This window comes from Centropristis striata, chromosome 23, assembly GCF_030273125.1.
Source record: "Centropristis striata isolate RG_2023a ecotype Rhode Island chromosome 23, C.striata_1.0, whole genome shotgun sequence".
NCBI classification, from domain to species: domain Eukaryota; kingdom Metazoa; phylum Chordata; class Actinopteri; order Perciformes; family Serranidae; genus Centropristis; species Centropristis striata.
Window position 1 is genome coordinate 24,360,218 of NC_081539.1, and position 17,895 is coordinate 24,378,112.

The 17,895-nt window shown below is 43.5% G+C and overlaps 1 protein-coding gene across 2 annotated transcripts in view; it reads left to right on the forward strand.

The window, feature by feature from the left end:
- The window catches only part of nrp1a (neuropilin 1a), an 84,348-nt gene that overhangs the window by 12,664 nt on the left and 53,789 nt on the right, over positions 1–17,895 (forward strand). For both annotated transcript variants that reach the window (XM_059326790.1, XM_059326791.1), the window contains exon 4: positions 11,684–11,865. In XM_059326790.1, the coding sequence (XP_059182773.1) occupies positions 11,684–11,865 (182 nt within the window). The remainder of the gene's footprint in view (positions 1–11,683; positions 11,866–17,895) is intronic.

A 17,895-nucleotide genomic window follows, 5' to 3' on the forward strand; every position in this document is an offset into this window, starting at 1 on the left:
TTTATGGTGTTACAATGCTGGGATCCAGGAGGAGTTAGGTTTAGGCACAAAAACCACTTGGTTAGGGTTAGAGAAAGATCACTTCTAAGTAGGGGTGTGACGATACTCTCAGCTCACGAGGCGAGATTTTAAGAAAACTACGATAACAAAATATGGCTGGACCAACAGACTTTTATTTAACCGAGTTGCACATGCATTTTGAAATGTTTTATCATAACTCTTACATGCATGATGTAGGCATGAGCTTTTAATAAACTTCTTCTTCCACAAATTGATAAACTAAAATTAAAATTTATGAAAGTTTAAATAAGATAAATAAAAAAATAAAATCCCCCAGAGGGATTAATGAGACCCCGGAGGTGAGGTTTGGTAATCGCTTTTCAACAGTTTCAACCGTGATCCTGATCTCATACACAACGGATTAAACACGGGAGACGCAACTGTGGCAGCTGTCGCTAACTGAACAACATTGCTGCTTGCCCTCCTTCTCCTCCTCTTCTTTTCATTTTACTGCCCCCACAGGTCACAAATAGTTTGATAACTCACAAATCTCGCGAGTCTGATTTTTAACACGATGAAAAATATCGTCGACTTTGATCTCGCGAGATCTCGAGGCACGAGATCTCGTCACACCCCTACTTCTAAGACTATCTAGCATTTAGAATAATGGTAACAGCCGGACAGACGGGTCCAAGTTGGCAGGAAAGTTTGATCGTAGGGCCAGTAAATGGAAGAGTCACCTTGCCCTCCAAATGCTGGCGTGAGCTGGCTGGCCATCAGCACTTAGATGGACTCTGTAATGCCAAGCATTCAGCCTCTCTGCCCAGCACCACGGAAGAGATACACCTCTTGGCATGTGGCCCTCACAGCAAGGCCTATTTGGCTTTGGAAGTGCTGCATCATTGGAAAATCTGAGTTCTCCACACGCAGCGAGAACAATACAGCCATCACAATGAAATGAAGTATGTGGTTATAAATGGTAGATATTGCGTCCAAAGGCTGATCCACTTCCCAAATTTGGCAACAACTGATCAACTGGCCATGCTAAAAAATCTTTTCCCATTGTAAAAGCACTTATTTATTTTTATCACCATCCTTTTTCCTCTTCCTGTTAAGAACTAGGAATAGCTTGTCTTGTCTCAAGGTTATTGTATGGTTTAAGGTCAGGTGGCTCTTTGTGCGTATTGTATACACTCAAGCAGACAAGGCCAGTCCTCAGCAACACTCCCGGGGCCTGTACACAGTCTCCTATTCTCTCAGCCAATTGGCTGCATGTCCAGCCAGATGACCGGGTCACGGAGCACCCAGCCCAGACTCCTCTCTGACCCCCTCAGTCCCCCGCCGCCTCCACAGGCTGCAGTGAGGACAGAGAGAAGAAAGAGGAGGGAGAACGCTAGGGGGGACGGATGGGGCGTTTAATTGAATAATTCCCAGTGCAGTTATTACTACCATTGCCCTCGAGCTTGCTAGCTGTTGCTGAGCCATATAAAAGAATCTTACAGGGAGAGAGCATGCTTCCACCTCTGAACCTCATGTTGCCACCAAGGTTATTATAGTTAACCAAAACTAATGAAATAACGAAAACTAGAATTGAAAAAACAATTTCGTGACCTGAAATAAAAGTAAAAACGAGAGTTTTGAAAAAAACAATAAGTAACTGAAACTGTATTTTGTGATTACAAAACTAACTAAAATTATAGTGAAAATGTCCTTTGTTTTCGTCTTTGTCAACTTTTTTCATATGTAAACCTTTTTAGTTGATATGAAATCTATTTCATCTGTCTGGTTTTATGACTTAATAAACTTATTGGGGCTGAGCTGGATAAGACAAAGGAAATAAAGGCAGCATTGATTGGGACTTTTTTAATTTAATAAACTTTTTTAAATACCCCATTACAAAAAACTAAACGCTGAAGCATTTTCCAAAAAATAAAAACTAATTAAAACTAGCAAACTCACTCTAAAATCTAATTGAAACTAACTGAATTTGAAAACAAAAAATCAAAACGAAATTAAAACTAAAACTAATGAAAAATCCGAAACTATTATAACCTTGGTTGGCACCTGTTTGCCAACTTCTTCTATCAGCTATTTGCACTCCTTCTCTCTTTTGTTTCTGTTCCGCCACTATCAGCACCTCAACTTACATGCCTTCACACTCTTTCTCCATCTCCCTCGCCAGTCCGTTTCCTTTTAACCCAGCAACACCATCCCACCCACGCCACACTCTCTTTCTCTCTTCCTGCCCATTGTGGAGATGAGAGAGAGTTTTGAACAGCACCCAAAGGCTTTACCTCTAGTTGACCTCAGCCTCAACTCCCCTCCTCCCTTCTTCCCTCCCTCCTCTACTCTCCTCAGCTCCTCTTGCCGTCTTTGAATGCGGCGTGCTCCTCGCACACACAGCTCATTACCCAGCGGGGAGCAGCGCTAGCTCCTCACAGCATCAGAAACAGATAGATGATTGCCTTTGTATATCCCGCTCCATTTCAGGGAGTGCATATTGTTGTTGTTTTTCCTTACCGGCATGAAAAATGCGAAGTTATGTAGCGTTCACTCGGGTAATTTTACTCAGATGTTAAGTTCAGTAGGTCACTAGTTCAAGGTTGTTGACAATTATCTGCTTTTTTCCTCATGTTTCTTCTTGTCACATGGTTCCAGCATGCCGGACCTTAATCATATACATCCTACACATGCAGACATGAGGAGGATATCCTGTAATAGTCTGTCCCCTAACAAGTACTCAAAATAAATGGGTTCTTGGACAATTATAATCAGGGTTTTGATCCTGGTCTCTTCTGAAGGTTAAATCTCATATGAAGTGCGTAAAATGTCCGGAGAATCACGTCCGAACATTGTCCAGTGTTCCTTTCACTTATGGAGCAAACAACAGGAGATTGTCAATGTCAGATGCATTCTTACCTACTGGAAATACTAAGTGTTTTTTCTTACATAGTTGGTTGATTTCAGCATCAGCCTTATCGACAGAGGTTCCCAGATCTTCTTTTTTCTCCAATTAGACATTTTTATTGGCGTCATTGTGTAAATGACCCCATTCCCTCTCCCTCGGATGTTTGTATTCTTCCATTTTCACTCCAGTTACATGATAGAAACGTCATCAGCATGCCTACTTGCTCAATGTGAATTCTCCAGACAATGACCAGCTCTTTTCACACATAGGCTGAGGCTAAGTTTACATGATGACGGTCTGAACAGAAGTCGCTAAAGTGGCGTCGCGTCTTCACTTTTTATTCCGCGTTTAGACGAGCGTTTTCAGGAGGAAATCTGCGTGCACTACAGTGACACTAAAGTGTGTGAATTGGATTGGGTATGCATGCCAGGCGGCATCACTTAAAGCGATAAGAGCATCTTTGGGCATGTGGAAGTTTTCACGCCACGCATTTTCATCAGCTACTCCTTCCACAAAGTTCTCCACCGTCCACTAGATCTCCCAGGTCTCGTCCAAAGCCGCCTGGCTCGCCTCCAACCAATTGGTGCATCCAAAATGTGATAGAGGTAATTCCAGATCCTTCTCTGTTCACTAATACTATCTGTACATATCCTGTACATTTGGTGGAAAGACTCCTGTAAGTTTATTAGAGCTGCCAGAGCAGCTTGAAGGTCCCACGCATGGAAATAATCCCACGTTTGTTTATTTCCCTGTACTGGAGCATGTATGTGACGTAAACACGTACGTGACATGAGCAGATCTGAGCAGAGTTTTGTGTCTTGGCAGTGTAAACGGACACGCTACGGCGGAGCGGATTACAGTTTTACACTCTGGAGGGTGGTTTCACATTTTTGCGTTTTTAAGCCCCAAAAACACCGTCACCGTCTAAACGAAAGGCACTTCTGATAAAATATTTTGTCATTTTTACCCGCAAGCGTCCTCATGTAAACGGGGCCTGAATCTGACATTATATGGACTTTGCAGGTTGGCAGGGCACAGTCTGTTTAATGTCTGATTCAACACAATCGAACATTTATCTTCTAACAGACACCTCCTCCTGGTCATGTCTAGATAAATTCAGAGTTGCAGTACATTTGATCGTAAACTCCGGAGGCATAAACATGATGTAAGTTGAGTGATGATTCAAATTATTGCCAGAGCAAATACTGTAATAAACCCCCACTCCTAGCCCTTTTTGGACCCCTACTTCAAGGCCTATAATGAGAAAATTCACAAATCCATACATTGTGAACTAAGCTGAGGATTATGGGTCTTTGAGTCTTCATTATACAGCAGATGAAGCAGCCCTATACTCCCTGCCTGCAGGGTGTGTGTGTATCTGTGCCACTGTGTCCCATATGTGCCCCGGGGGGTGAGTAGGCGACTTAAGCAGGGCGGTGACAGCGTGTTTAAAAAAGACAGTATACGCGTCGGCCCTGCTGTGCCACATCGCCCCCTTCCTCCCTGCGCCCTGTTATTTTTACCCTTGACTTCTCATTGTTGTAACGACGGCGTATCATCTGAGCCGTGCCACAGACCCCTGTGGAGGACTCTCTCCTCGCTCACCTCGGCCTGCCCCTCTCTCCTGTGTAATCAGAGATCCTCTCAAATGTCAAGGTGGGACAAATGGGAGCCATTCCCTTCTGTAATGGCCCCAGAAATGGGTTGGAGTGCTTCTCCTTCCCTCCCTCTCTTTCTCTCTTTGAGGAAACATGCAGGACTTTTCATCCTTTCTATCTTATTGGCTTGCTTTTTTCCCTTTCTTCAGACTTTTATTCCAATTTCCTGCTTTTCTCTTTTGGCCCTTTGTAAATCATATCACAGAGTTTCTGGCTTTGTTGTGTTAACGTGTTTTTCATGATAGAGTGTATAACTAACATATTGCATAATAGCTCTCAGTCAAAATGACTCCATAATAAGGCACAGTGGCTTTCTTCTATGAAGTGGTTCTTAGAAATGTACCCAAAGGGATTCCTTGCAAAAGCATACATTCTGACGTGAATATTCATTTCTGCACACTAAAACGCGTACACAGAGCTACTGTATGTTAAGCAATTTCATTTCCGAAGCTCACTTAGCAGGGGAAAAGTGCTAAACGTGTATTTCCATTTTGCCATAGGCAGTTTTTTAATTAATTGCACTTACTCATTCTCGCTCTATTCATGATAACAAGATGTGTAATGGGGAAAAATGTGGTTAGATGGATATTCTCAACTCTGCTCACAACCACAGCTATTATATTCAGCTTTCATAAAGTCTTGAACTCTCAACATTAACAATGCACTGCAGATTGACGCTTTGCATTTTTATCATCAGAAATGGAAGCTTGTAGTTTTCATTGATACTGGAGACGCTGTATTGACACACTCTGCATGTTAATATGTAGAGAGCTCTTTTTTAAAAAAAAAAAAAACCCATCAGTCTCATTAGGAAATATAGGTATTTTTGATTGATAATAACTATGATTAGTTTATCTTGACTATGACTCAGCAAATTGACTCCTTCTTTTGTTTAAATGGCTGCGTATAATCATCTTATTGTGAACTATTTTAATGAAGGAAGGAGGTCAAAGTGTGCATAACAGCATGACTAAAACATGCACGGCTCTGATTTGGCCCTGTAGGCATGTCACAATCGCCCATGGGAATAGAAAGCAAGTCAGCTGAACATACATATGCGAGGGTTTAAAGTGCAGTAGGCCTTGCATGTGAGGTGAGCACGGGGGGATTTAGACGGCCTGTTAACAGTTGGAGCTTTTGTGGTCAGTTCTATTTCCCATGCTTGTTTTTAGCCTCCCCCCCCCCCCACCCCCTCCGTCCAGTGTGAGCGTCCTCTGTGCTGAGCAGAAAGCTCCCCCCCTTGGGGCAGAATGCTCCCCTGTCAGTCTGTGCTCATATCTCCAGATAAAGGATTATTGTGCATGTTGCAGAGGGAGGGGGGATGCAATAATTGAGTCTAAATAGCCAAATTCATTAATTTGATTGTTGGCGACAGCAGATCTCTCGACAGTGTAATTAGGAAAGCTAATGGATGGAGGCACGCTAAATCCATCAATGCTAATGATAATTGCTGCTCAGGAAAGGAATATGCTTTACAAACGTGTGGCCGAGGCCGCCACAAAATCAAGAAACTGCCACCACATCTAAAAATATGAGCGAGCTGAGTGTAACCGTTTGGCGGTGACACCCAAAGAGGCCAGTCAGAGGGGTGCAGCTGGGCCGTCTGGGCGGGGAGTATCCATCTTTTCATCCGTCTTTTTTATCTTCCGTCTATCCATCCTTGTGGCAGCGTGGTGGTGAGCAAAGCAATCATGCCCTTCTCCCCTCGCTGACAAGGAACCACTTCTGAACCCATCAGCTCTGATTGGTTGGTGGTTTGTCCTGCTGGGTGGGTTGCCACATTCTGAGGCCTTCATTCTGCAATAATTTTCTGCAGATTCAGAAGTGGAGACACATCAGTGGAGACCGTGATCACTGGAAAGATTTTTTTTGGTTCTTCTCTTCTTCTGTTCCAACGATTAGGTCTTAACCTTTAATGTAATGTTAGTGAGCTCTCGATTTACCGGTCCATCAATGTCCCAACCCTCACTTATGGTCATGAGCTTTGAAAAGGAGAAAGGAGCCAGTTGAGATGGTAAGAGGTGTTCCGAGCACGTCCAACTGGTAGGAGGCCCCGGGGAAGACCCAGAACACGGTGGAGGGATTATATCTCTCTCCTGGCCTGGGAACGCCTCGGGGTCCCCCAGGAGGAGCTGGACGTTGTGGCTGGAGAGAGGGGCGCCCGGAATGCCCTGCTTAGCCTGCTGCCCCCGCGACCCGGCCCCGGATAAGCGGACAAGAATGGATGGATGGATGGCGTAAGTCAATAAGGGGTTAATGTTCTCAGCTGAGAGCATGAAAATGTAGACCTGGTTTACTGCCCTGGGTTTTTCACACTTCCTTCACTGTCCAGGAGAGCTGATGCGGCGGTCATTACAGGAAAGAGGGGACTGTTATTCTAGTGTGGGTTAATGAATGTCACATGCACGCAGGAGGCAGTATGGGAGGGAAAGTCAAGAAAGAAAGACCATTTTATTTCAGTGAGGTATGTCCCCTCCAGGCTTTAAAAGTAAGTCTGGGATCATGCTTGTCCGAGCCCCCTTGTACAAACGTTAATGATGTTTTTCCGGAGCCCCAAGTGACAGTTTGTTAGCCGAGACTCGTTAACACGTGAGGTCTCCGGAGTTTTCTGACAGCTGACAACAAAGTCCTTTTTCCTGCTAAGTCCCCTGGGCCTCACAGAACTGTCCCAAGCCCGTTGTTTAGGCCTCTCCACTTGTGTAACGTCTGAGATGTTTTGACATGTTGTAGGTGACATGTTTTCGTGCGATAGCAAGTTTGACTGTGACAGCCGCAGAAAGAGAAATGCCAGAGAAAAGTGCAGGGCATTTACTCTATCCACAACTGAACCAAAGGGAGTAATAGCAAAGAAAGAGCTCTTGTTCTGGGGGTTTCCACTGCATGCTTGAGCTTATAAATGGTCTGATTAAGAAATCTAACCAATTGTATGAGGCTTATACAGTCTGTCATAGCGTTATTCCATTGCCTCAGATTGTATTGCTTTTATAGAACCATATCAAGCAGACATTTATAGAGGGAGGACAGATTGTTTCCATGGGAAAGCTTCAGGCAATATAACTGTTATATTGTTAGGCCGGTGGTTTGTCGCCTTCTCTTTGGCTTTGCAAGGAGGGCTAATGTTCTCGTTTGACACTAGCGGATTGCTTTCTCTCTGTGCCTGAAGAAAGAAGGCAGGCTAATACATTTGAGTCGGTGAAGCGAAGGTCGTTGAGAATTACATTCACCCCCCTCTCCCCCACCTCCACCACCACCTCACCCACCTACCCCTCTCTTTTTTCCCTTTAATTTCCCCACTGGATTGGCAAACCATTTTCACTATTAGCACTGTGGTAGGCAGCTCACTGCGTGTGTGTAATCATCTGTGTGTGTGCGTTGTGGCGTACTGGCAGGCCCACCCAGACCCAAAGCAGACCAGACAGATAAATAGGTGCATGGCTCAACTGGATTGTATTGTCATGAGGGATAACAACAGCAGCAGCAGCAGCAGCAGAAGCAGCGACACAAGATAAAAAATCACCACACAGGCCCCTGAGAAGAGGAATCTAAGTTTAAATTGGAAGGTCAGGAGAGCCCCAAATCTGTGAGGCGATCCGGAGCTAAAAAAGTAGGCCATGTTCTTTCTTTATGATCCTAAAAAGAGGTTGTTAACTGTCCCCCGTCTCCCCGAAGGACTCTGCCCACAGGTGTTTAGAGCAATGGATTAGAGCTACATTTAACACAGCTGGCAACAGGAGAGCCTTTCGCTGCCGTCAAACTGCCCCGCCAAGCGTTTGCCATAATGTCTTCCAGATGATAAGGGCCTGGATGGATCTGTGTTAGCAGAGCAAAGCGTGTGGGCCCACTGGCGCAGAACCGCTGGAGTTCTGGCCGACACACCAGTCATTTAGGCACAAATAGAGACATTTTAGTGAAGGAGGGCTCTTTTCTATCTCTCTTTCTTCCCTCGCACTCAGAGCACAGCGAGGACCCCCAGGGTGTATTCTCGCTTCCATCTGCATCCTCTCTCCCGCTGTGCTGCCTTTACGAGGGCCATCCGAGCTGCTGCTGATGCGCCAGGGTGAAAATGCAATAAACGGCTTTTTGCGGAGGTGTGATGAGTCGAAATAGAAACGAAAATAAGAGTATTCCTCTTGTTTGGATGGTGAATAAGGGGTTTGTGAGGATAGGCGGATTGAAAACAGTGATCAACTGGCAACTGTTAATGTAAACACACACAAAAACATGTTATATCGTACACATTGTGCATAATTCTCTGCATGCACACTCACATACATCGCGTTTATGTACACACAAACAATAAAAGCACACAAATACTCGCTTCAGCTGTACTGCAGCTTGCTCTTCGCTCCTTCTTCATCTCAATGATGCATCTCAGCATCAATTTTTTAGGCGTCTGGCAATGCTCAGCTTTTGGCAGTTGCTGGGTGGAGGGGTGGGGGGCAGATAGCTGCAGAAACAGAGGCTCTGAGGTGAATTATAAGTCTGCTGATAGAACAGAGCAGGGCCACAGAAAGATTGATGCTCTCAGTTGTGAGCTGGGAACCAAAAGATGGAGAGGAGAGGAGAGGAGAGGAGAGGAGAGGAGAGGAGAGGAGAGGAAAAGAGAAGAGAAGAGAAGAGAAGAGAAGAGAAGAGAAGAGAAGAGAAGAGAAGAGAAGAGAAGAGAAGAAGAATAAGAAGAGAGCCTCCAAGCAGAAAAATTGATAGTATGAATATAAAAAAAACTAAAATACATTTGAGAAGACAGTAACTTTTATAACTTTTGCAAAATAACATTTTTACTGCAAAAAAAAGACGAGTTTTGTAACATCATAAATATTTGCTATGGTGACTAAAACTAGACGATGACATCGTTACAACAGAAGGAAACCTGATCCCTTCGGGGGAGCCCTTTAAACTAAATAATGAGTAACTCCCAGGCCATTTAGCTGCAAAGTGCAGGGGGGGAATAACATTGTAAACACCACGTGAAACCAGTATTCTTTACTGTTTTGCAGCTGATAAAGTAGCTGAAACAAAGTTGCACTTGTGTAAGCAGAGCTGGGCTGTTGCCACAGCTGGTGGCCCGGCGGCGAGGAGAGAGGAAGAAGCCCTGGTCTGGGATTTAACACAGAAAAGTGGACTGAGCTCCTACAACATTTAAAGATATATAAGAAAGCAGATCTTTCCAGACAGTTTTGGATGAGATTTCAAATGCTAGAATGCCTGTATGGGGTGGTTTTAAAACTAAAGGGCTGGCTATCAGCCTGCATGCCATCATAGGTTTTATAGACAGACAGCAGCTTTTTGCCAGGTACCAAACCTTTAACCCGAGACACTAAAGATTTATAGGAGAGAATAAGAAGAAGGAGAAGAGGAAGAAGAAAAGGCACTTGATGCATGTTGACAGCTCCATATCACCTCAGATCACTCCATCCGAGCAGAAAGACAAGTGAAGTCATCCATCCACCGCTCCTCCTCAGGGGACACAATTTCAAGGAGTGCCACTTCTGTCCATCTCTACATTTAGTTACACTGTCCTCTCTCAATAGCAGACTCCCACTACTTGCTTTTATATTTATAAAAACCCAGGAGACACCCCTCCCCACTTCACTCGAATCACCTCCAGTAACTTGATTTTTGTTTTTCAAACACGTTTTTTTTTTATTTGACGCAGGTAAAGGAAACCATTTCTGTAAAAAAAGGTGGCAAAGAGTGCGTGTGCACACAAGTCGGGCCCCACCTGAGGGATTTAGCCCACCCTGAGCCATCACTCAAAGTGTAAATCGCCTTTTTGTGTGAAATCCTGTGCATTAAGTGAATTCTGAATCGCTAAGGAGACGTGATGTTTTGACAGTAATTTGGGAATCGAGCAAAACTATGAAAATAGGCCCCTTTGCCCAGAAGGCACATATTTTCGGAGGGAAGGAGGAGGACATAGAAAGAGCATGTGTGTGACTCAATGTGCCCGCACACCTGCTGCACATTATACTTATTATACATCAGAATTAATTTCTGTATTTATTGCATTTCTTCGTCTGGTTTCTGATGAAGATGGAGGAGCATCGCAGCAGGTCATCAGCGTTTGGGCAGGAATATGTTCGATAAGTGGCCTGCAGAGCTGAAAAACTTGGCGGGAACGGCCGTTACGGGCAATTAAGAACTGTGGAAACCTGAACCGAAATTTGCTTTTGGAGCGGCACTCGCACCGTCACTCACAGTCAAAACACAGCACGGAAAAGTCATCTGAACCATCATGCAAACTCACGCACACACATGCAGGCACTAGAGTGAAAACCACCACTCAAGTGCAGTTAACAAGTGCCTGAAAACACACACACTGATAACCAGAGGCTGTTTAGACCACCCTCGTCGGCCAGCCGCTCTAATTTCTCCTCTACCAGCTTAAATTTCGCGTGCTAGATTCTGTGTGTGTGTGTGCGTCATGTCTCCTGTTCCCAGTCCTATTTCAAAGCTGTTTTCCTCTTCTGCTCCTAAACTCTGCTCCGACTCAATTAGGCGGCTGCTCCCTTCAATAGCCGTGGGTCTGAAATTCCATTTCGATGTGATGTTTGTGTGTGTGTGGGTGTGTTTAACAGCTTTAACACCTGCTCTTTCTATACACCAGCCTAAGCCAAAGGCCAAGATCTAATCACTTTCAATTCCCATTTTCTCTCATAAAAGACACACTGTCAGTGTTATCTAGTGGTTAAACAGGAGATAGACAACTGTTCAGCTCAAGTTCAGTAGTCAAAGCACTTACGTAAACCTGACCTCGGTGCTGCTGGGAGCACAAAACCTCTGCAGTGTGTGTGTGTGTGTGTGTGCTAGGTCGATAAAATGAAAGCTGCCCACCTGTTCTCTGAGTTTTAACCTGAGACCTCATTAGTACACAGTGTTTTATTTCCACTACATTACCTGCACAATATGCTGTGTTGCTCTGTGCTATGTGGTCCTCTGAGGATGAATGTGTGTTTATTTGTCTTCATACATGCACAACATGAGCATAATAACAGTCATGCAGTCATTTTCAGCAAATCAAATCTATAGGAAAAGAGCAAATGAAACTAGAAGGAAATAATATTTTCTAAACAACATTGAGACTAATAACGGTCTCTCTGTGTGTTGTCTTGTTCAGGTATGACTATGTGGAGGTGCGGGATGGCGTGGACGAGAGCGGTCAGCTTGTGGGGAAGTACTGCGGGAAGATCGCTCCATCTCCGGTCGTCTCCTCTGGAAACCAACTTTTCATCAAGTTTGTGTCTGACTACGAGACGCACGGAGCAGGTTTCTCCATCCGATATGAGATCTTCAAGACAGGTGGGTGGCCTAACACAGCTGCAGCCACATGTAATATAAAATGTATTAATTAAGTTTAATATACATCAACAACCACAGGTATATTTGATATTATTTTTCGAATATTTTTTATATCAAATTAAGCATGGTAACTCACCTCTTAAGGGTCCTGTTTTGTTAAAAGTGAGATTTCCATGTTCTATTTTGATTATAAAGCAGGACTAGGTGCTCAAAAATACTGTGCGTATTCAGAAACTGTGCCTTCTCATTCTTCAAGAGATTCCAGACTAACTGAATTTCCCCTCGGGGATGAATAAAGTAATTTTGATTTGATTGATTTTGATTGATTTAAACAAGTTGTCAGAATTTCCGCTTGGTTTGTGATGTTATAATTATTCTTTACATAAGCTACAGTGCCATTACAGTCAGCCCAGAAACACTGACCAATCAGAACAGTCTCTGTTTTTGTTTTGTTTTGTTTTTTTTGGGCGGGGGGGGGGGGGGGGGGGGGGGGGGTGAGTTTGAATGTTGTGTTTACAAACAGTGAGGGACAATTCCTGCATAGTATGCCTTTAAAGAGACAGGCACTAAAACTCTGCATTTCAGACTGACGGTTAATACAGAAAGACAGTATGAGAAAAAAAAAAATTTCAACATTAAAGCATATTAACATGTTCCAGTAGAAACCCAAAATACAACTAAGAACCTGAAAATGAGCATTATATAGCCCCTTTAAATAGCTGCGGAATTCTTGTTTTCAGGTCATAAAAACACTGTTATAAGCTCCACATCACAAGTAATGTCAATCTGATTTGTCTTTAACTGACACAATCACACATACGCAGTGCGTTACATTATGAAAGCTGTAGGGATAATTCTGATAATGGGGCAAAAAGAGCCTCTCTGTCTAGTTTCATGGTTTGTTTGTAATTTAGTCAAGGCACCAGAGCATCAAATTATGCAATCACAATATGGCAAGCAATATGCTCCATTCAGAACCAATGAATCATAGTCCCATATGTTCCATAATTGTAGCAGTTTTTATCTAGTATGAATGATTGTACAATATCCAAGGGCATAATTTGCTAAGCATTGATTCAGCAAATGGTGTTTCAGATGGCAATCCATGGCAAAAGTATGAACCTCCCATTACAACCACTGACAAGCTGGTTGTGGAGAAAGTGAATCAAGGCACTGAAGTGGGTTTAGGAAGTGCTTTCACTTGCAGAGGTATCCAATCAGTTTGAGGTTCCTTCCTTAGTGGTGAAGCTAAAAATAAGTCCTCAGGGTAATGTTAGTCAGTAATCATGTATGATAAGCCACAAATATCCTCGAGGGATGTCTGTCTTATCAGAACACAGCATCCAAGGAGGAAGAATTTCCTGTTGGATGGACGCCTTCCTTTGTTTGGACTGGAGGGAGGAGGAGGACAGCACGTATCTGGAGAGTGACTTGTAGGCAGACAGGTGCCACAGACTCCACTTTCATTAATTAACCTTAGCAGCAGTGTATGGGATGGCCCCCCGTGACCTCGGAGACATGATGAATGTCCCTGCGAGGACCCTCCTCCCTTTTAATCTGGCTAGTGTGTGTTTGTGCTTGTGTTTGTGTGTCTGGGTTTGTGCATGTCACCATCACGGCGGGGCAGCTGGTGGAGTGTGGCTCCATTTACAAGATCAAAGTGACACTCCACCCCGACATACGCAAACTCATCCACACACACTCCTTCTTTCCCCTTGATAGGCCCGTTAACTCTACTACATTCTTCCCATGATTAGCTTGGTATTTTCCAGTCTCATCTATTAGCCAGGACTGATTACAAATGAGGCGTGTTAGGGGCCCAGTGGCGATAGGGGAACTGCTGAGCACACTCGCAGAACACTGAGATATGAGGAAATGTGGATCTAGCAAGAAATATGGATGTTACTGTAGATAGAAGATAGAGAGTCAAGACTAAAGAGTTGAAGCTGAGAATCTATGTTTTTTATTTCACTTATGGGAACCAAAGGAGAATCAGGACTTAGGGAAAGCTCCTCCAGAGCCCTACTGGATACCTTTCCCAATGTTTTTTCTAAATATCCACTATTCATTATATGAAAGTGGATATTGTTAATTTTTCATACAATTGGACAGTGTTTAGCTTGGTTTGGTTTGACCATTTATCTTTTACTTTAAGCTTACTATTTCAATGGTTTACTTTAAGCTATTTCAAATGTCAATTTCAGCTTATTATTTGAACTGTTTCGTAAGTTCTTTTAGCTACATTTTTCAACTGTGTATGCATTACTGGGGTCATCCCTATGTTCCCCGGGACCTATGTTCCCCGTTTTTCCCCAAAAGGGTCCTGTGTTCCCCTGTAGCAATACATACCGGGGACCATAGGACCCTTTTTCTGAAAAAGGGTCCTATGCTCTCCGCAATCTATCAATTGTAGACTCTCAGCATGGCCAGCAGGCCTACTGTCACATGGCCCACCGCAGACACGCTCCCGTTGGAACTCACTGCCGTAGATTAAACCCAGGGCAGAAACATTTTGGTCTTTGTGTTTTGCACCCAGTGGCATCCCCCTTGCGGAGAAGAGCACCATGGGTGTGCCATCACTCCTTTAGTGGATCCAGACCCTTGTTATGTTTTGAATGTACACTGTGTTTTGACTACCGCGGCTCTGGCTGCCGCCAAGAACGGGGCTCTGAGATCAATTAACAGCCCTGTTTGTGAGAGCGAGACAGAGAACCAAGCAGAAAGAGAGATTCAAAGCTAGCTGATTAGCACAGCTTATCAACAAGCAGGGTATTAGCAGGGAAAACATTGTGTTGGCTAACACATGTAACGTTAATGATGATACACAGATGCTCTGATAACGGCTGGAGGAATGGGAGGCTTGTGCTTATGCATGCCAATGAAGAGAAATGCAAAGAATGCAGGCTGTTTATCACTGTGATTATAGGCATGGAGATCACTGGAAGTCAACCTCAGGGATGGTACTGCATTTCATCTGAGGTTAAATACAAGCAAAGGTCATATGCAAGATAAATATACCCACAAAGCAAACATATGTAAACATGAACTCCCCTCAGGGATCACATGCCAACGTATAGCCTACAAGTATGTTTACATGTGAAGGTTTACCCACTCAAGCTGTAAACTATGTAAATACACTTTCACACAACTTGCTGGCGTTTGTAGCCCTGGCTTTCATCAACAGTAGCCTGCAAAGTGTCTAATTGGAGGAGAGCAGGTTGTTTTGCGGCTCTCTATGGCCGCTTCCACATCAGTCTCTACCCCTCTCCACTCCTCAATCCCATCCAACCATCTTAATTAGCATGGGCAATTTATTTTATAGCCTGCAAATTGGCAGCCTCGCTCCACTGGCTGAAGTCTGGCAAGAGACAGGAAGAGCGAGATGGTGGGGGAGAAAGCGATAGAGAAGAGGGATAAATCGGGGAGTGAGGAATATTTGAGCTGAAGGGAGCTCAAAGATTAGCAAGCTGGTTGTGTTTGTGTATGTCTCTGTGGAGGCCTTAGACTTCCAGGCAGTAATAAAATGGTGCATAAAAAAGTTGGGCAAAATATGGCCTTGACTTGTTGAAACAACCACCAGTATGAACAAAAATCAGTAATGTCAGAGTGAACTGAGAAGTGGGGTAACCCTCCACCCAAATCCTGGAGCTTTTGTAGAAGACTGAAAAGCTGTGTTTATCCTGTCATCTGACAGTATCTCACTTAAAATCCTCAAGTGTTTCTGGAAAGATCCATCCTCCTAAGTACACATGCAGGCACATGCGCAACATATGTTTTCTTTTAACAGCTCTGAGTTAGCTTAGAGCCACATCAATGCTGGCCGAGGGCCCATTGAAGTGGGCGAGGAGGCAGAGATAGTGCCACTGGCAGCCCCCCCACAACCACCACCACCCCTCCCGTCCTCCCACTCGTACACACACAAGCTCATCTCTGTTTCCTCGCAATTGCTCAGCAGAATGTCTGGATGGTGGCCTATAAGATTTGTTTTTACACTAAAAAACACCATCTTTTCACGCAAAAGCCCTGTTTATCATGTGGGCACTTTTACTCTGAGCACACACCTGTGAAAACACTTTGTGTGTGCGTTCGTGCGTGCGTGTGTGTGTGTTGTGTGGGGCCTAACAGGGGCCACGTTCTGCTTTTATGAACAGCACGCCCTGATGGCATAGGTCACATCTGGCATGGAGACGTACTGTCATCACACACACAGACACACACAAACACACAAATGGCCCTCATGGAAACGTAAGACAGCAAATTTCTTTAAGGGGGCCAGAGGCAGACTGTGACCCACTCCCTGTCTCATCAGCACAGTTCAAACAATTAGCCACAAGTCATGAAGAAACAAAAAATGAGCTAGCTTAAAGTCAAACTAATTAATGAAGGGTAAAATATTTGTCCAAAAGTAATATTAATTGATGAATAGTTGAAATTGTTAGCTAAAAGTACTAAAAGTACTTATTAATAAACAGTTTAAATAGATAACTAAAAGTAACATCAAATGATAAACAATGGAAATATTAAGAACACTAATTAAGAAAATGGTTGTAATAGGTAGCTAAAAGTAATGAAAATTGATAAAATAGTTTAAATAACTCACTGAAATTAACATTAATTGATAAAAAAAAACCAAATGAAATAGGTAGCTAAAATATCGCTATTTGATAAAAAAAAACAATTGAAATAGGTAGCTAAAAGTAACGCTCATTGATAAAAACAATTGAAATAGGTAGCTAAAAGTAATAAAATTTGATAAAATTGTTTGAATAACTCACTTAAAGTAACGGTTATTGATAAAAAACAATTGAAATAGGGAGCTAAAAGTAACTTGTTTTGATAAATGGTTTAGCTAAATAGCTAAGTTATGGATAAATAGCTGAAACACTCGAGTTAGCAGTAGTTTTAGTGGTATGATTGCCAACCAAACCAAATATTGCATGTATGTGAGTATTGTATGAATAAAACAATATCCACTTTTCTCATAATAATATAACAATACAGTATATTTGGAACATGTGAATCGACAAAGGGGGACCTGGGTTTTTCTGACAGGGCTGTGGAGGTACCTCAGACAAAAAGGTTGGGACCACTGCCTTAAGCAACGTCACAGGCACAGTCGGTGTGCTAAATAGCATGTCAGCAGTGCAGTGCCTCAGGGTGTGTGTGTGTGTGTGTGTGTGTGTGTGTGTGTGTGTGTGTGTGTGTGTGTGTATTTCCATCTGTTTCAATGAGTGACACTCTACAGGCTTCAGGTTAATGTTTGATTTAGTGTTGAAACAGTTAATTCTCCACTGACGATTAACCCTTCTGTCCATGTGACATAAGGATAGAGTGAAGGGGAGGGGAGGGATGAAGGGGGGTGGGGGCAGTAATGGTGGTTGGAGGCTTGTGAACTGGGCTAATGATCAGCCAGAGAGCAACATGGAACATAAACAGTGGTGATTTACTTAGCAGTCCTAGAACAACACCTCCAGCCCCTATGGCTCCGGCCTCTAATAACCCATTTGAAGGAGAGAGAGAGATGAATGAATGGAAAAAAGAGAGAGAGAAGTGGGGAAAAGCGAGTGAGAGACAGATTTAAAAATGAAAATAGCAAGAGGCTGTCACATTTAACGCCTGTTCCTTGGCGCAATGTTGTTCTAATGATTAACGCCCAGTCTCTGGTCTGCTTTCAGCACTTAAAGCAACAGCTTAATAGAGACATAGAGGACAAGTCATCAGGGAGACTAACATTAGAAAGGCACCCTGCCCCCTTAATGTTGAAACCATATTTATTTAAGATTTATATCCATCACTAACTGTTGCAAAAATTGAAATCAGATCTCCATTAAACATCATTTTGTCAGCTAAGACTTGTCGTGTTAAACAAACTCTATTCACTCAGCGAACAAGTCGGATGGACATTTGTTTACTTCCCCCGTCCAGGGGAGAAGGGCTCAATATAAACGAGAGTTAAAGGAATCCATTACTGCCGGCAGTAAATGTTAGAGCGCCTGGTTGGAGGTTGCCGGTAAACGCTGCGTGCAATCA